The sequence below is a fragment of the Ochotona princeps genome, chromosome 1, assembly GCF_030435755.1.
Source record: "Ochotona princeps isolate mOchPri1 chromosome 1, mOchPri1.hap1, whole genome shotgun sequence".
NCBI lineage: Eukaryota > Metazoa > Chordata > Mammalia > Lagomorpha > Ochotonidae > Ochotona > Ochotona princeps.
Window position 1 is genome coordinate 97,593,020 of NC_080832.1, and position 20,676 is coordinate 97,613,695.

Sequence of the window (20,676 nt, forward strand, 5' to 3'; positions counted from 1 at the left end):
TAGGTAAGTGCTGTGTTGGACGGCACTGAACTCCTTCTCCTCCCTATTTAGGGCCACTAGCATGATGCTTGCCTGCTGTGGTCCCTCAGTGGATGTCTGTTGACTTTGCCGAACTTCCTTCTTTACTACTATGTGCCATTATCACCTCATAATAATAGAAATCTAATGACAAGGGTATGCACCGAACAGCTGCAACATTCCCACATCAACAGCAGATGTTGAGTGAAACTAGAACTACAGTTTCTGTGATGTTAGCATACTTGTGTCTGGTCAGAGTCACACAGAACAGTGGGTTCTTTGGGTTTCTTTTAAAAGTGTACTTATTTTTATCTATTTGAAAGGCAGAGTTACAAAGAGAGTTAGGAGAGCTTTTACCCACTAGCTCACTTCCCCAAAGCAACAGCCGGTACCTAGTCAAGTCAATGCTGGAAGCCAGGAACCCTATCTGGGTCTTCCATGTAGGTGGCAGGGACTAGATACCTGAGCCATCAGTTGCTGTCTCCCAGGGAGTCAGAAAGCTAAATTAGAAGAGGAGGCAGAACTTGATCCCAGAAACTCCAGGGTGGGATATAGGCATCCCAAGCAGCGGCTTAACTTGCTATTACATGTTGCCCACCATGCCAACTGTGTTTTGAATGGCTCAGAATCATTGGTCAGGGGACAGGACTTTGGAAGGCAAAGTAATTTGCCTTTCTGCCAAACTTGATGGGATGAGAGAGGAGAGAAAGGCTCAAAGATTAATGCTGTGTGTGTGTGTGTGTGTGTGTGTGTGTAATCAGATGTGGAAAGTGAGGTTCAAAATGTCATATTTGGGGACAATGTTGTACAGTGCATAGAACTGCCATATGAGCACCGGATGCTCCACTCTGATCCAGTTCTCTGCTTATATGCCTGGGAAAGCAGTGGAAAATGGACCAAGTGCTTGGGCCCCTGAACTCATACAGGAATCTTAGAAATGCCTGGTTCCTGGCTTTGGACCGGTCCACTTCCAACCACTGCAATCATTTGGGAAGTGAACTAGCAGATGGAAGGTCAAAATGTCTCTCTCTTTTCTCTCTATTCATTTCTCTATTTTTTTCTGTAACCCTTTCAAACAACAAATCTTTTTTTTTTTTTTACAATGACATATGAAATTGGAAGTTTAGCCTAGTAGTTAGGACACCCATGTCCCATATTGATGTACCTGTGTTCAACTCTGGCTTTGGCTCCTCACTCCAGTTTCCTGCCAAGCAGTGGTGATGACCTCAGTGATTAGGTCCTTGCCACCCACAAAGGAGACTAATTTTGTATCCCCAGCTCCTGGTTCTAGCATGGGCACAGCCCTGGCATTGCAGGCATTTAGAGAATGAAACAGTGGATGGAAATTCCGTTTGTCTGCTTCTATCAACTTTTTTCTTTAAATGACATTTACAAAAAAATCAGTTCAAAAGCCATTGCTTGCAGTCCAGTACAACCACAATGGAAGTCAGTATGGAGAGTGCTTAGAGAATTGCAAATAAACCTGCCATATGACCCAGTTATCCCGCTCCTAGGAATATACCTAAATGAAATTAAAACTACATATGAGAAGGGGATCTATAATCCTATATTTACAGCAGCACAATCTACAATAGCAAAGACATGGAAACAATCCAGATGCCCATCCAAAAAGGAGTGGTTGAAGAAACTGTGGTTCATCTACTCCATGGAATATTATTCAGTCATTAAAAAGAATGAAATTACACCATTTGCAACTAGATGGTCCCAACTAGCGACCATTGTGCTCAGTAAAATAAGTCAATCCCCAAAAGACAAATACCATATTTTCTCTCTAATATAAGCAAGCCATCAAGCAAACTGGAACGTAAAATGATGGAGTAATGGAGACTACCATATTCAGATGTGAAGATACAATGCAACATGCATCCCTACTTCCAAACAAAAGATGGACTCCCAGTGAAAGTGTTGGACATATCAAGACAATGGGATGATGGACTGACTTTGTCTTAACCAGCAATGTCAGGGCACACTTAAATAACACACTGATATAATTGTAACTCCTTATGAAGAAATGTACTGTTGTGACAATATGGGAAAAATCAGTTGGGGGGGTGATGGGGGGGAGGGGAATCCCAGATCGTACAGAATTGTGCAATAAAATTCAAAATATAAATAAAAAAAAACAAGTTTAAAAAGAAAAAAAGTCAATTCTGCAAACTACTTTCATTTTTTTCCCCCTAAGCATTGGCTTAAATGATGGGAAACTAAGGTATATTTAGAACAGCCTCATAAATTGGTAATAAAACATATCCTGGTCACAGGATTTTTATAAGCAGCTCATATTAAATGCCATTCAATCTGTCAGGCAGAGGATAACTAAAGTTAGAATGGTTGAGCTGCCCTCCCTACGTATGAGTTGACAGGAAAGTCAGATGAAGCCTTAAAAATCCTAGCTTTATGTAGGAGTTTTAAAACTCATATCGGAAATGAAGTGTTCTCTCTGCTGCCAAGGATCCAAGACTCCTCAGGCTAAACAACAAAATAATCAAACTCCCAGTTTTTGTTTCTAGGTTACAGCTTGATTTTAGAAAGGGTCCTGTATTAAAATGACCATTTATCTGCAGTGTAATATAATCTCAAGTCTCAGATGACATGATAGTCTGTGCAAGTGCTACCTGAGTGCCCGGATTGTTTTTCCAATTGAGCTGAGATGCTCATGTCCAGTGTCTACAATCAGCTACACACAAACATATACTCTACAGATATATACTACTTGATCATTACTTAGGCACTACCACACCACAGGTGGGCCCAACAAGATTTATTCACAGATGATAACAGCAGTCAAGGGACAAACTTTCAGGTCCTCCTCACATCACTCCTTTTAAAAGTGTTCCCAGTTACTCTATTGATTTAACATTTGTACCCTCCCCAGCACTTCAGGGCTTCCTCTGCTGCTCCATTTTCTTGTTTTTCCACATTACTTACCACCTGTGACTTCATATTTTCTTTCCAAAAATTTTCAGGCAAAATACACATGAAATGAAAGTTTTCACCTTTGCCATTTTTTTAAAAAAGATTTATTTGTGTTCTCTCTGATAAAAGACAACATTCGTGCAAAATACAAGGTAAATAGATATAGGTAAATATGTATGGGCACATATTCTTTTAGGTGAATTGTATAGCGGAAACTAGCATACCAGGAAGTGAAGATATGTTGCAGCATGCATCTCTACTCCTAAACAAAAGGAGGACTCCCAATGAAACTTGAAAATACATACCTTGACGATAGCATACTAGACTATCTACCATTGTCTACAACTACTAAACCATGATACACTAAACAGTAAAATGCTTGACTTGTGATTCTTGTTGAAGGACAATACTTCCGTAATAATATGGAAGAAAAAATCCCTGTGTCTATGGAACAAAATCATGAAAAATAATTTAAATAAAAGATTCGTGTTTTTATTGGAGAGGCAGATTTACAAAGAGAATGAGCTGCAGAGAGAAATATCTTCCATCCACTGGTTTACTCCCCAAATGGCTGCAATGGTCAGAGCTGAAGTGATCCAAGGCCAAGAGCCAGGAGCTTCTTCCATGTCTCTTACACAGGTACAGGGTCCCAAGGCTTTGAGCCATTCTCCATTGCTCTCCCAGGTGACAAGCAGGGAGCTGGATGGGAAGCTGAGCAGCAGGGACACAGATTAGCTTCCACATTGGATGCTGGTGCTTGCTCAAAGAATTCGCCAGCTGAGTCAATGCATCTTTACCATTTTTAGTGTGCAATTCAGAAGTTTTCTGTATATTCACATTTTGGGGTAACCAATCCCTAGGATTATTTTCAGCTGGCAAAACTAAAGTTCTATACTTATTAAATATCAGCTCCCCATTCCCCTCTCCATGCCTCTGGAAACCATCATGCTATTTTTTTGTCTCAATAAATTTAACTACTCTAGGCAATGCTATATCCTTGGAACCATACAGTGTTTTTATCATTAACAGAATAATGTCCTTTAGCTCCATCTGTGCAGTAGAATGTGTCATACTTTCTTTATTTTTAAAGTTTTTCTGTAATACCTTTTATCCACGATTCCACTGATGGACTTCAGTTGCATCTTTTGATTACTATAAATAATGCTTCCACGAATATTGGTATAAAAATATCTCTTTAATGCCATACCTTCCGTTTCTTGAGTATATATCCAGAAGTGAACTCAGTAGATCATATGGTAATTCTAACTTTTTGGGAACTGCCCTTACATTTTCCAGGTGGCTGAATTTCAATTTCTTCACATCCTTAAGAATATTTCTTATTTTGTTTTGTGAGTCATATTAAGTGATTTAAAGTTACTGAACTGTTTTTATTTACTATGTTTATTGACTATTCTTCCTGGTTTCTCTGCTAAGCAGAAGGATCTTTATTTTGTTCACTGTTCTTCCCCCTACACCTAGAACAGTACCTGGCATACAGAAAGTGCTGATAAGTGTTTATATCATCATACGAATAAATGAATGGGGGCAAGTATTGCAGTGTAGCAGGTGAAGCTGCCACCTGTGACACCGGCATTCCATATGGGTGCTTATTCTCGTCCCAGCTGCCCTGCTTCCAATCCAGCTCCCTGCTCATAACCTGGGAAAAGCAGCTGAAGATGGCCCAAGTGGTCAGGGCTTTACCGGTTTTGTGAGAGATCCAGATTAACCTCCTGGCTCCTGATTTTGGCCTGACCCACCGCTGGCTGTTGTGGCCTTCTGGGGACTGAATGAGGGAATCGAAGCTCTCTGTCTCTTTGTCTCTCTTTGACTTTCAAAATAAGTAATTTTTTAAAAAACAAATGAATGGATAAAAGATATGCTGAAGGTATAGTTGCCTTTCCTTTCCTTGCTTATTTTTGTTAAAATGTTAATCTGGTTTTGATCCTAATATTTGTGATATTTACAGATGGCCTCTATATATCAAGATAGGACCTTCAGAAAGCAATTATCCCTTTCACAAGTATTTGCCATAATTCTACTGTGTCCCAGCACATTATGTTTAAGATTGAACCACATAGAATTAATTTTCTTGAGAGCTCTCACAAGAAATCCACAGAAAAACTAATGAGATAATATGTGCTACACAGAATACTTAGTTATCTGGAATGGAGTATATCCAATACCCACTTTTTATCTCTGTTGAGTTTGTAACAAAAATATCTCAGAATGAATACTCCCCAAAGAGGATGAAGCTTCCTCCACTATATCCCCTTCTGTCCTGTGAACCTTGTTCCTACATCAGTGAATGAGGTAGTTAAGGCAGAAGCCAGAGATATATTTTTCATCTTCTTCACCCAATGCTCCTTTATATCCCATTGCCAGTAATAATTAACACAATGATGCATGTCATATATTGAATCTCTGCTAGGCACAGTTTTAAGTTCATTGTACATATTAACTCATTCTTTGAAACTCATTGAACTAGAATATAAGCACTTTTAGCTATCGGTTGGATGCGGGAATGCACTAAGTCCCTTCCCAGACAAGAAATGGTACACAGAAAGTCTGGCTCCAAAAGCCATGTGCTAAACATTCACACTACTTAGGAAGTACTTTCCTTGTTTCAACATCACTTGTTGGGAAAACTCCCTAAAATGTGTAAGTTCATGTTTTTAAAAGGATAAGCAAAAATGATTTTGATAGCTTAGAGCTTTCTTTTGATTATGTGGCATGGCAAACAGAAGTGCCAGTTGGTCAGAAGATTGTGCTGTGCCTAAGTGAATGCAGGACTTTTCTTGGAGATTGCTCTAATTGCCCTTGAGTTTCCTGTGTTCTGCTGTTTTTCCTCCAAAGTGGAATAGATCAGTGAAAGTTAGCTTAATTGAAGACTTGTGATTAATAACAGCTATATTGTGGTAGATACGGTCATTAATACCAACAAGGCCCATCCATTATAAGTGCCATTAAAAGCAGAGAACTTTTTCCTTCCTTAATGTCATATTGATCTTGGAGGCAAACAGTGTTGGAAGGCAGACTGCCCAAGCTCTACTCTAATCAAATTAAATGAATCACATGCTTAAAATTAAACCACAATCCTTCTGGCACCAGTGGTACCATCTATAAACTGAAGAGAATAACAAATGAGATTTCTGAATTCAAGTTGAAAAAAAAATGCAATTGTAAGTGTTAAGAGGACTGCAGGTCCAGAAAGTGTCACTTTAAGTTTTGAGTTTATTCAGTGTTTAACAGCAAATATTACACAAGTTTCTCATGAAATTGATGTTCAGGAAAAAAAGAAAACAAAAAAATGGAATTAATGTTCAAGTAACTAAGATACATTTTAAAGCAAACTGGTATATTCTAAAGTCCTCATAATGCCTCTTGAAAATAAAGGATAAAGTGCTAGCAAGACGCTAGCTGGGCGAGTTCACAAACCATATGGGCTAGAAAAAAGCACTAAGTGTTGCTAGAAATGAAGGTCAGAGCCTGCAGCTTCATTTCCACCACCCCCAGTGCTCCAGTGCACACTCACTCTTTCTCCCTCTCCCTCTCTCTCTCTGACAAAGGACTGTGGCATCTACTGAAAAAATTGAATTCATTCCTCAACTCACTACTCCAGCCTCACCTGTCACCCATTGCTCCAAAGAATTCAGTTACTTTGACATTTCCAAAGAAGAAGCAAATATATTTTCTGACCTCTTATATGATATCCAAAAATACACAGAAAATAAGGAATGTTAATCCAGCAGATATTTTTAATTGAGCATTAGTAGGTAAAAGTATGCACTTACCAGAAATCTTAACTGATTTATTTTAATTCTTCAAATATTTGGTCAATCTAATGCTGTGTCTGACCTATCTGAATGTTTCCTCCTCCTTTTTCCCTTCTCCAGTGGCCAGTTGGGACTTCTGAAATGGAAATGCACTATGTCTATCCTTGTTGTTAAACTAGAAGCATTCTAAAAGAACCTTGGTAAGTAAGACATTTCCTTGCAGAGGACTAGACTGTGCAACAAAAGAAAACCTGCCCATGCATGCAACTTTGTCTTACCCAACAAAATGGCAGCCTAGCACTCTGTCAATCTTCCTGGGGACAGTCAAGCCTAAAGCAGTCAGTGCAGTCTGCCTGCACAGCGTATCAGCTGGAAATGATTTCTGTGACATTTCCACGACCAAATCCACCAAGTATAAAATAACAATACATCATGTCACAGACATCTTCTGACAGAGGAGTCCTGTTGCTTCTTGATCTTATTGTAATCTCTCCAAATTTCATCATACCATCTTCGGTGCTCCCTGAGTAACAGGGTCAAGAAGGAGCAGGGCAGTTCCAGTTCTATGGCTTCTGTGATGTGACTGGGCCAGCAAGGGAGAAGAAAATCAGCTGAGGTTTAAGAATCAAGCAATGGGGCTCGGCAGCGTGGCCTAGTGGCTAAGGTCCTCCCTTGATCCCATATGGCCGCTGGTTCTAATCCCGGCAGCTCCACTTCCTCTCTATCTCTCCTCCTCTCAGTATATCTGACTTTGTAATAAAAATAAAATAAAATAAAAAAAGAAAAATGATAGACTTTAAAAAAAAAAAGAATCAAGCAATGTCCATAATCTCACTGCCAAAAGAACATGTTAAACACAAAGGCTGGTGAGGTTTAGACTGGAAAAGGGCAGAATCAATTCCTTGAACTAGCACAGCTCTGTTGATCAATTAATCAATAGTATTTAGTTGCTTTCTGTTTCTTTAACAGCAAAAATAGACTAAATGAAAAAACTGTAAGCAAAAAAGGCAAAAGAAATGGTTCCTTTCAAGCTAGCTTAGCTATTCTCTCTCTCTCTCCCTCCCTCTATCTTTCTATCTCTCTCCCTTAAAGCAAGTCTGCATGCCAGAGCAGCAGATCAGATCTCTGCAGAGGCAGAATTTGCCTCTCCACATCCGTTTTGTGTTGTCAGTCAACTGGCTTCCAGGTGAGGGGAGCATTTCTGGCAGTAAAAGCAGTACGCAGAAGGCCAGAGAGCTTAAGAAATGGCAAGGGAGGGGAGGCAGGCATGTGATTTCCGAGACAAATAAACACAATTAGCTGTTCTAGAAACAAACTGAAAAGACTCACTTGGAAGAGTCATGATTCCTTCTGCCAAGAGAGAAACAAAAGAAAATGTCATTGTAAAAGAAATTTTCTAACTCCCTTAGTATCCATAGCTCAGTAACAGTCCTATGCTTTTAATGGCTTCTCATTGTGGATTTCTCCAACATTTCAAATACTGTTACAATATTAGTTTGACGGCTTCATCAGTTGTGCTTGCTAAATACCAGCCATTAATATTTCAGGCTGATCCTTTCATTCCCAGAGATGATAGCTCCAGGCCCTTCACACTTAAATAGACCCAATTTGCGGCAATGATCAGGCAATTGCATGCAGAGAAATCAATAGTCACATTGCTGAAAGTTTGCCCTTCGAGTATAAGGATCCAATTCTGTTGTGCGCCAGCTATAGCACAGGAATCTAGTGGCAGTAACACAAAGCACATTAGCCAACCAAACTGCCTCTGCAGTTGAACAGCCTCAGTCTGAATCCTGACTCTGCTACTTACTAGGTGGGTGACCGGGGTAAGTTATTTAAGCTCCTTATATCTCATTGTCTTTATCTACCGAGAGAGAGAGACAGAGAGAGGTACCCTAGAACTAATAGAATTGCTGTGAAGTTTGAGAATAAAAGTCTTGTGTTTCTAAATACAGATTCTGGAATATTAGTAAATATGATGCTGGATGGCTTCAAAAATAATCTGGAAGAAGGTAAATGTAAATAAAATTGTTCATGAGTTGTTAGTTCTTGAAGCTGGGAGATGGGCATATAAAAGTTTATTGTACTGATTCAAGATGGTGAAAAAGGATAGGGGAACGTTTAAACAGAGAAACATTGGCCAGTATGAAGCTAGAGAGGGCACATTCCAGACAAGAGGGGACAAACCAACAGCAGAGCAGCACCTGGAGACCGACAGACATGGGAAAGCAGCAGCAGAGACAATGGTGTGGTGCTGCAGTGACCAGACACCCCCGTGGCAGTCAGTGCAGCAGTCTGAACTCCACTGCCGGCGGGAGCTCCACCAGCAACCAGGTGGGAAGGGGAGTTCACTAGGAGCTCAGGTAAACCCAGACAAAGAACTGCCTGTCCTGCTGATTTATTTGATGTGACCAGGAGGCAGTAGATCCCAAACATGTGGTGCAGGTAAAAGGTGGGTTGTATGATTCAGACCCACAGCAGAGCCACATCATGTGCCATTTTGTGTAGGGAAGCAAAGGCTATGGGAAAGGACTATGCATGCACTAAGCTGGGAGCAGACTCATTTCTGGCTCAGTGAACTGCACCAATGTGGCATCCTACAGGTTCCACCCAAGGTAAGTCTGGGTAGCTTCCAGACCAAATGGCCAGCAGATCAAGAACTCTGATAGTGACACATCAGGCACCATTTTGCACAGTGTGGCAAAGGTTTTTAGACTGCCTGGACAACAGTGAGCTGCACATGCGCTGAGCTGGGAGCAAACTCTTTGAGCTCAGTGCATTTCACTGGTCCTGCACGGAAAATAATACTGATTTTGGCATATTACAACTCAAAATAGGTCTGTGTGGGTAGCCCTCAGACCTAACGGCCAACAGGTAACAGCAAAATCAGCACTGCCAACAACATAACTATTTAGGATACATGGTGTCTCCCTAATCCTGGGAATTGCTCAAGCCAGAAGTAGGAGAAAGCTAGTACAGACAATGGGTGTAGCCTCAGCATGGGATCATGGGAGGTGGGAAAATGGAAAGCCAGGATCTAGGGCTACAGAGACCATGGTGGAAATCTAACGTGAGAGCCCATATCTGAAATTCACTGGCGGCAGTGGCACAAGTGACTGCAAACAAACAACCATGTACCAACTGTAGACCTATGGGTGACACAGTTTATAAGCCTGCCCTAGGGAGAAGAATCTGCTAAACAGAAGTACAATGACCAAGAGCAAAAGAAGAGGCAGAGGCACAAAGAATATTACTGAAGACTCTCCTGCAAAGAAGCAAAAGTCTTTGCCAACCTCAGAGTTAACTGAGGAATACATTGAGAAAATGGGGGATAAAGAATTCAGAAAACTCATTATAAAGCTTCTTATCAACAATGAGAAGTACATACAGGAGCTCAAGAAATTTAAGGAATATGTCACACAGGAATTAGCAACACAGAAACATAATCAAGCAGAATTATTGGAAATGAAGGAAGCAGTAGAGTAAATTAAAAATTCAGTAGAAGGTCCAGTACAGTAGCACAGCAGCTCAGGTCCTTGTCTTGCACTTGCTGGATTTCATATGGGTGCCAGTTTTATTTCAAGCAGCCCTGCTTCCCATCCAGCTCCCTATTTGTGTCTTGGGAAAGTAGTTGAGAATGGCCCAAACCCTTGGAACACTATATCTGTGTGGGAGACCCAGAAGAGGTTCCGGGTTCCTGGCTTCAGATCGGCTCAGTTCTGAAGATAATGGCCACTTACGGAGTGAATCATCAGATGGAAGATCTGCTTCTCTGTCTCTCCTCCTCTCTTTATATCTGACTTTATAATAAAAATAAATCTTTAAAAAATTAATTGGAAAGTCTCCAAAATAGAATAAAAGAAGCAGAAGAAAGAATTTCAGAATTGGAAGATATTTATTGTCACAATGGGTAAACAATCAGAAAGCTGGAAGTATAGCTGGGTCAAGCTAAAAAAATTATCCAAAATTAAGAGACACTATTAAAAGGTCACATAAAAGAGTTATGGGAATTTCAGAAAGTGCAGAAAAAGAAACTATGTTTAAAAATATACTGAATGAAATAATAAAGGAAAATTTCACTAATCTGAAGAATTGGGAAATAGAATACAGGAGGGGCACAGACTCCCAACAGGTTTGACCAAAAGCGATCTTCATTACGACACATGATAATCAAGGTCTTCAATCAAACATAAGGAAAAGATCCTTAAATGTGCATGTGAAAAAAAATTGATTGACATATAGAGGAATCAATCAGATTCACAATTGATCTCTCATAGGAAACCTTACAGGCCAGGAGAATGGAGTGACAGATTCTAGATTTTAAAAGCAAAAAATTGTCAGCCCAGAATAATGTACCCACCAAAGCTTTCCTCTGTCGCTGAAAAGGAAATAAAATTCTTCCACAGTAAAGAAAAACTCAAAGAATACGCCTCTTCCAAACTTGCCCTATAAATAATACTTAAAGATGTTCTCTTGACAGAAAAAAGGAATAGCACCAAAAAGAAAGGCAAATGCGAAGACCATCCCAGTAAAATAACTAAATCAATGAACAACCCATTGCTAAAATGACAGAACCAAATTACTGCCTATTCCTATTAACCCTGAGTGTAAATGGCTTAAACCCATCAACCAAATGTAATAGATTAGTAGACTGTATTAAAATAACAAAACCCATCTATCTGTTGCCTACAGAAGATCCATTTCACCAACAATGATCAGCGAAAACTGTATTTCCTGGATTTTGATGTTTTTGATTTTAGTTTCATTTCTTCAAAACACTTTTTTCTCATTAAATTCTTCACTGACTCATAGATCATACACTAGCATAATTTTCTTCCAGAAGAATCTTGATTTTCTTTTTCATTTCATCAGTGACACATTAGTCATTCAGTAGCACGTTAATTATTTTAATGGCATGGAACATTTCTATTTTTCTTCCTGTTGTTGATGTGTTTTGTGGCTTTTCATTTAAGGGGATGTATAGTAACTGTAATGGAGACTGAGGACACAATGCATTATGAATCTCTACTTCCAGATCAAAGATGGCCTCCCAATGAAACCGTTTACTATATGTTGACAATAGGATGCTGGACTCTCTGCCATTGTCCATGACTGCACTGATGAACTTATGAAGAACTATACTATTGTAATAATATAGAGGAACTCAGTGAGGGAGGAGTGAACTTAGTGAGGGGATAAAGAAAATCCCAGGGCCTATGAAACTATATCATAAATTGATAACAAAAATTTAAAAATGAAAAAAAAGTTTATTGTACCATTCAGTCCACTTTTGTCTGTTTGAAGCTTTCTGCAGCAGAAAGTTTGAGCGAGAAGACAATATAACAAAACTCTTGCAATACAATATTGCTCAATCATGTAATGTGTTATCGATCAGAGAAGGTGTTAAAGGCATTATTTTAGGACATAAAGTTATGTGAGAAGAGCTTGCTTTCTTGAGGCCTGAGTCTGTTATGGGATCAGCATGAAGGGGTAGGGATGCAACACACTGAGGACTTCACTGTCACTGGAGCCATGCACTACTACCCAGACTTTTTTATTTAGAGAGAGATTTATTTTCTTTTTATTGGAAAGTCAGTTATACAGAGAGGACAAGACACAGAGAAAAAAATTCTTACATCTGCTGATTCACTCCCCAAGTGGCTGCAATGACCAGAACAGCGCCGATCCAAAGCCAGGTGCCCAGAATCTCTCACGGGCCTCCTATGCAGGTGCAGAGTCCCAAGGCTTTGGCCCATCCTCAACTCCCTTCGCAGGCCACAGGCAGGGAGCTGGTTGGGAAGCACGGCTGTCATGATTAGAACCAGATCCCAGGCGTGCAAGGCGAGGACTTCAGCCACTACGCTACTGTGCCGGGACTGACTACCCAGCCTTTTCAACATCGATAATAATAATAAGTTGACTATTATACATTCTCTGTGCTGTGCAAGTTTACTAAACCAACCACATAATTAAATATCCATTGCCCCATATATTAATGACACACATAATCACAGTCAGCTTTAAATGAACCGGTGGGAGGTTCCACACTGAGCTATTACCTAAGTCGAAGGCCAAGTACTTCCACATTTTAATGTGTTGCACCTGTCTTACACCCATATGTGCATTTTTATAGGAATATGAAACAAGAACCTGCTCAATACACTCCCTCACTCTCTAGTTCAGGAACCACTTAGATTAATTCAGTCCCAGAAAGTCCCAGCTTCTGCCGTCCTGAGACAAGGTGCTGAGCTGCACACAGGAAACCCTACCCTGCTCTAATTATAGGCTACACGAGCACTCCAAAAGAGCCCTTCATTAAACCAGGGTTTGCAAACTCTACCTTCTGCCCCTCACAATCAAGAAATTTGCCTTCCAGTTTTCTGACTCTAACTGGCTAGCTACTTTATCTCTGTTTTATCATCTGTAAACAGGAACAGTATCTTCCTCTTAAGGGTGTTGCAACAATTAAAAATATTGCAAGTAAAATACATAACACAATACCTAAAACACAGCAACTGCTCAACATATGATAGCTAGTTTATGTGGCTATGCCTTTAAGTATACACAGATATATTATTATCTCTTTGGAGTTTGCTTAATATTCAGACCCAGTGGTTCTCTAGGCCATGAGACAGAGTGGGCAGATAATTATAACCAGTTTAACATTTTCTATCTCGTATGACAAGATGTTGATGCAGCTACACTTAATATCCTGTAGTTGATGTATGGATAACTATATTACTATTATCAATTTGTGCTCTTCTATGTAACCCACACTTCCGCAAACATTTTGTAACTGTGTTTTTTTGTTTTAATTTACCATTTATTTATAATAGAGATAGTTCCAATCATGGATTTTTTTTCCCCAAATGTCTGCAATGGCCAGGACTGAGCAGACATTGAGGCAGGATCTGAGAACTCAACCTAGATTTCTTATAATGGTGGTGGAGAGCCAATTACTTGAGCCGTCTCTGCTGCTCTCAGCATCTATATTACCAAAAGCTGGAATCAGAAGCTAGCACCAAGTATTGAACAAAGTAGGACATGGGTATCTTAACTGCTAGGTCAAATACTTGCCCAAAAAATTCCTGCAGATGAGCTGACAGTTTTTCTATCTGAACCCAAATTCTGTCGCCCTTGCCTGACTCCATTTATATCCCAAAACATCAACAACCTTTTTCTATCTTCTCTCCAAAGTGCTCCTCAATGTTAGACTGACTCTATAATTGCAAAGATCTAAAATATTAACATCCCAGATGAGACAAAAAATTGTTAGGAATCTGTAAGTTAACATTAGCATCTCAGAAGGTGGCAATCTTTCCCAAAATAGAAGTTATAAACAAGCTGTCATTCACAATGCTTTAAAGAAGAATATGAGAAGCTGATACTGTGGCATGTTAGTAAAGCTGCTGCCTGCGATGGTAGCATCACACATGGTCACCAGTTTGAGTCCTGCTAATGCATCTGGGAAAGAAATCCAGCTTCCTGCTAACACGCCTGGGAAAGAAAGCAGAAGATGGTCCAAGTGCTTAGACCCCCGAACTCACATGGAAGACCTGGGAGAAGCTCCTGGCTCCAGCTTTGAGCCTAGCCCAGCCCTGGCTGTTGTAGCCATTTGTGTGGTGATCCACTGGGTGAAAGTTCTCTCTCCCTTTCAAATAAATAAAACGCATCTTTAAAAGAGAGAGAGAGAGAGAGAGAGAGAGAGAGAGAGAGAGAGAGAGAGAGAGAAAAGAATCATGCACTTCAGGAATTAACCTGAACCACTTCCAAATGAGATTTGATGAAATCTGTCTGTGTCTTCCTGACAGGCTACCAGTTTCAATGACATTCTTGAATGTGTCCAAAAGACATTTTAGTACTGCAGCCAATTCATGTTAGGCCATGTGTGGAACTAATTCCATTTTCTTTTTAAAATTAAAAAAAAATTTATTTGTATTTCATTTTCTTTGAAAATAGAGAGACAGAAAGATCTTCCATCTACTAAAACAGCAAAAATGACCAAGGCTAGCCAAGACCAAAACCAAAACCAAGAACCTGAATCTGAATATGGATTTCTCACATGGGTGGTAGGGACCTAAATGCTTAAGCCACCATTTGTTCCCCAGAATATGCACTAACAAGAAGCTGGATCAGAAGCAGAGGAACCAGGACTTAAACTAGGCACTCTAATATGGGATGTGCGCATCCAATGTAGCAACTTTAACCCCTGCACAAAATATCTACCTCACGAATTCCACTTTCTAGCAACTCAAGGGAATACTATTAACACCTTTATCTTAAGCACAGCAGTGGAAAACCTATAAAGATATTTATACAATGACTGCATCGTGACAAATATAAATTTTGTAATTCAAGAGCCTTACATTCCACCACTTTACCTCATCTACTTTCTTATACAGCTTTATCAATCCTCTTTACAATGAATCTGAAAAGGAAATAGTGAGATAGTTTTCACTAACAGAAATGTTCTATTTCTCAGAAAATCGTGACCTAGGGGTAATATTTAGTAAAACATATAATTTATTTCCATTTTCATAAGTTTGTATAAATGTAGTTCTTCAATTTCTTGACTGCAGACATAACTGAAATCTTTGGATATTCTCTTGGACTCAAGAAAGCAGGTGGTAGGATAGGCAATAAATGCAGTTGGTTAAGCAGCTACTTGAGATACATGAATCCCATATCAGAGTGCCAGTTTGAGTCCCAGGTACTTACTTGCTTTCCACCTTCTTGCAAATGTGTCTGGGAGGCAGCAGATTATAGTTTAAGTGCTTGAGAGCCTGCCATCTATGGAATTCTAGGCTCCTGGCTTTGCCCTGCTCCAGGCCTGGCTGCTGTGGGCTTTTGTGGACCCGACAAGCAGATGGAAGTTTTCCCTCCTTCCCTGTGTATATGTCAGTCTGTCTCATGAATAATGGGTAAAAATGAACAATTTTCTTTTCTTAAAAAATAATTTATTTACCTGGGAAGTCAGCACTACAAGCGACACGAAGAGAGAAAGACAGAGATCTTCCACCTTCTGTTTCACTCCCCAATTGGCTGCTATGGCCAGAAGTGGGGCAATCCAAAGCCTGGGAACTGGGCACTTCTTCTAGGTCTCCCACAAGGCTTTGGGCCATCTTCTTCTACTTTCCCAGGGCATTAGCAGGAAGCTGGATCAAGAACTGGAGCAGCTGGGACTTGAACTGGTCTCCATATGGGATGTCAGCATCATGGGCAGTCATTTAAACTTTGCTGCCATTCAGGGAGTGAACCAGCAGATGGAAGCTCCTTCTCTCTGTCTCTCCTCTATGTAAATTTGCCTTTTCAATAAAAATAACATATTTTGATGTTACCTGTTACTTCAATTATAAGATAACATTCATCAACATTTTAATTACTCACTCAACAAATACTGCTCTGCTATGGTATTAAATCCTTCTCACATATAAAAACAGAGATAGCTGATTGCCACCTAGTTGGTGTGGAAGTTTGTACAGCTCTTCCAGACCTGCCAAGAAAGACCTTCCTTACACCTATGGGTTAATCATCCTTGTCATCCAATTAGGTTGACTTAATGTAGAGAACAATTTCTCACCAAGGGGAAGGTGTCAGTTTTGAATGATGTGTGGGACAGCATTAAGTCTAATTCCTCCATTCTAAGATTCTGAGAAGTAGAGAAGTCACATGTAAATAAGAAGTCTCTTATTTACACACGGTCAGAGCCTGATTTTAGCACTGTGCGTGAGCATGAAAAAGCTAAAATTATAGGGCAGATCCATGGCATAGTAGCCTAAGACTTTCTGCAGTGTTAGCATCCCATGGGTGCCAGTTGGAGTCCTAGATGCCTCTCTTCCAATCCAGCTCCCTGCTTATGGCCTGGCAAATCAGAGAAGGAGGCTCATGTGCTTGGGTCCTTGCACCCATGTGAGAGACAAGAAGGAAGCTCCTGGCTCCTGAGTTCGGAGTGGCTCAGCCCCGATTATTGTGCTCATTTGCAGAGTGAGCAGTTGGTGGAAGATCTCTCTCTTTCTCTCCTTCTCTCTGTAAGTCTGTCTTCCAAATAAAAATATAATAAATCTTTTTTAAGAAGCCAAAGTTATGTTCTTCAATCATTGATGAAAGTGTTATGTCTAAAACTTACCTCTATGCTGTAACTGCCATAAAGGCAGGGATAGCATTTTTTGCTCATCATTTTATCCTAAGTAACTAGCATAGTTCCAATTGCCTTGTAAGTCCTTCATAGGGCTAATGAATGAATGAATGAATGAAGGTATCCTTCAGTTCCTAAAATGCTGGTAAGCCCATCAAGATCTCATTCCATAAATGTTAATGTGCGAGAGAATCAAGATAGCGGAATAGGGTAAGGACACATTTAAACGGACGGAAAAACATTTAATCAGGATGAAGCAGAGAGGACATATTTCAGGAAACAGGAAAGGACAGAACAACAGCAGAGGGGTACCTGGAGACTGACAGACACAGGAAAGCAGCGGGCACAGCAGTGTGGTGTTGCAGTGACTGATACTCCAGCACAATGATCTGAACTCCACTAGCAGCCGAAACTCCACCAGCAACCAGGTGGGAAGGGACTTTCACTGGGAGCTTGGGAAGTGAACCCAGACAAAGATCTGTCCTGCCTGTTGGTCCATTTGATTTGACCAGGAGCAGAGACAAAGCAGCAGATCCCAGACAAGCAGTGTGAGAACAGGGCGGATTTCACAGTCCAGTCAGCCCCCTAGAGCTGAATTGGGCAGCATTTTGTGTAAGGGGGAAAAGGGCAAGGGAAAGGACGGAGCATGCGCTGAGCTGGGAGTGAGCTCATTTCTGACTCGGTGAACTGCAACGACGTGGCATTCTACGGGTTCCACCCGGAGCAGGTCTGGGTAGCCCTCGGATCTGAAGGCCAGCAGATCAAGAACTGTAGTGATGGTATATCAGGCGCCATTTTGTTCACTGTGGCAATAGCTTTGGGACTGTGAGGGACAACAGTGAACTGCGCATGTGCTGAGCTGGCGAGAACTCGCTGAGGTCCGTGGATTGCACTGGTCCCGCAGGAGAATAATACCGACTGTGGCATCATACCGGCCAAAATAGGTCTGTGTGGCACCCAGACCTAACGTCCAACAGGTTCTGAACAGATCAGCACCACCAACAACCTAATTATATAGGACACCTGGTGTCTCTAATCCTGGAACCTGCTCCAACTGGAAGTGGGAGAAAGGTTGCAGAGACAACAGTGCAGCCTCAGCACGGTATCACAGGAGGTGGAGAGTGGTGAGCCAAGAGCTGGGGCTGTGGAGACCACGGTGCAAATCTGACATAAGAACCCAGACCTGGAACTTGCTGGAGGTTGTGGCACAAGTGGCTAAAAGCAAAAAGGTGTGTACCAACTGCAATAAGTAAAATCGCATTGTAGATCTGTGGGTGACACAGCTTAGAAACCTACCCCAAGGAGAAGACTCTGCTAACCAGAAGTACCAAGAGCAAAAGAAGAGACAAAGGCACAATGAATATTATCGAAAACTCCCCTGCAAAGGGGCAAAACCCTATGCCAACCCCAGAATTAACTGAGGAAGACATCGAGAAAATGGGGCACATAGAATCCACAAGAATCATTTTAAAGATTCTGATAAAAAATGAGAAGCTCATGCAAAGAATTTAAGGAAGCAACAAAGCAAATCAAGGCTGGTAGATCAGAAATTAAGAACACAGTAGAGCAAATTAAAAGTACAGTGGAGAGTCTCCAAAATAGAATGAAGCAAGCAGAAGAAAGAATCTCAGAACTGGAAGATATTTCCTGTCACCAGGGGGAAGCAAACAAAAAGCTGGAAGTAGAGCTGGATCAGGCCAAAAAAAAAGTCAACAAGAATTGAAAGACACTATTAAGAGGCCAAATATAAGAGTTATGGAAGTTCCAGAAGGTGCAGAAAGAGAAGCTGAGTTTGCAAATGTATTTAATGAAATAATAAAGGAAAATTTCCCTAATCTGGAGAAAGAATTGAGAAACAAGATCCAGGAGGGGCACAGAACTCCCAACAGGCTTGATCAAAAGCGATCTTCACCACGACATATGATAATCAAGCTCTCTTCAATTGAACATAAGGAAAAGATCCTTAAATGTGCACGTCAAAAAAGTCAATTGACATATAAAGGAATGCCAATTAAGCTCACAGGAGATCTCTCATAGGAAACTCTACAGGCAAGAAGAGAATGGAGTGACATATTCCAGATTCTAAAAGAAAAAAATTGTCAGCCTAGGATAACATATCCAGCAAAGCTTTCTTTTGTCTTTGAAAATGAAATAAAATTCTTCCACAGTAAAGAAAAGTTAAAAGAATTTGCCTCTTCCAAACCTGCCCTACAAATGATACTTAAAGATGTTCTCTTGGCAGAGAAGAGGGATAGCACCTACCAAAACCAAAGGCAAATGGGAAGAACATCCCAGTAAAATGACAACAGAAGACTAAACCAATGAACAACCATTCCTAAAATGACAGGACCAAAGTAACATCCATGTATATTAAACTCTGAATGTAAATGGCTTAACCTCAATCAAACGTCATACATTAGTAGACTGGATTAAAAACAAGACCCATCTGTTTATTGTCTGGAGGCGACACACTTCAACAAAGATCAGTGGAAACTATATCACATGGGTTTTGCTGTTTTCTGTTAGCTTCATCTCTTCAAAACAGTTTCTTCTGATTAAATCATTCAATGACTCGTAGATCATGCAGTGGCATCATTTTCTTCAAGAAGGTTCTTGATTTTATTTCCTCAGCTACACGTTAGTCATTTAATAGCATGTTATTTAACTTCTTGGTGTCGTTAATTTCTTTTTTCTCCCGGATGTTGATTTTGTTTTGTGGCTCTTCATTTAAGGGGATGTATAGTAGCTGTGTCATGGAAACTGTCATATCTAGTAATGTGTCATTTAACTTCATGGCATTGTAAATTTCTATTTTTCTTTCTATTGTTGATTTTGTATCATGACTTTTCATTTAAGAGGATTTTTAGTAGCTGTGAAATGGAGACTAACATCCAGATGTGAGGATGCAGTGTGGTATGCATTTCTGCTTCCAGACAAAGATGAACTTACAATGAAACAGTTTACTTTATCTTAACAATAGGATGCTGGACTCTCTGCCATTGTCCATGCCCACAATGATGGACATATGACTGAATATGAAGAACTATATGTTAGTAATGATATAGAGGAACTTGGTGGGGGGGAGGGAATTGGGGAGGGGATCAGGGAATATGGAGTTGTATTATAAAATGATAGTAATAATAATAAAATGTAAAAAAAATGTTAGTGTGCAGGTTTTTCTTCAGGCAAGACTTTCCAAGTCACCCACAAATTTCAGCAACTCACCGCATCCAGTATGGACAAATGGCCCAGAGAAGTTTTCACAAATAGGTCTGAACAAACAAGGACTTCTCTCTCTCAATTACTTGGGGACAGAGGATTTCAGTCACACAAACAAGGAGAGTTGAGTGAAAGCCACAGGTAACTAGACCCATTCCTCTTCTGCTTAAACTGTCCCTACTGACAGGAGTCTAAAGCTAGCATGAAGGCAACAAAGAGCACAAGGAAAGAGTTTAGTTGAGCAGAGCTCTGGCTCTTTGGGCTAGTCACATCCTCTCTGTACCTTAAGTCTCCTTTTGTGTGGAAGAGAATGAATAATAGTATGCACATTACAGGATTATTCTAGGAGCTAAATGAGGCAATGTCATTATGTTTCCTGACATCATCACGATGACTTTTACATTGCTAAATGTAAGTGAGTTTGATAACAATCTTTATGTTGCCAAAAGCAGACTCAGGCTTCACTTAAACTTCCATCCTGCTGTGGATGTTCTTATGACTCTAGAGGGAGGAAAACACAGAAAGGAATGAAGATGGAAGTGGAGTGTGGGCTTTCCCTTCCAGATTGCAAGATAATCCCGGGTACAACAAAAA

General features: G+C 40.3%; 1 protein-coding gene across 3 annotated transcripts in view; it reads right to left on the reverse strand.

The window, feature by feature from the left end:
• PAQR8 (progestin and adipoQ receptor family member 8) overlaps nt 1–20,676 on the reverse strand; it is a 46,873-nt gene that overhangs the window by 19,543 nt on the left and 6,654 nt on the right. For 2 of the 3 annotated variants that reach the window (XR_009245204.1, XM_058662226.1), the window contains exon 2: nt 15,110–15,156. The exons of the other annotated variant lie outside the window; for it this stretch is intronic. Coding sequence is in view for 1 of the 2 variants with exons in the window: in XM_058662226.1 (XP_058518209.1) it covers nt 15,110–15,114 (5 nt within the window). In the remaining variant the exon portion in view is untranslated. The remainder of the gene's footprint in view (nt 1–15,109; nt 15,157–20,676) is intronic. 3 annotated transcript variants of the gene reach the window in all.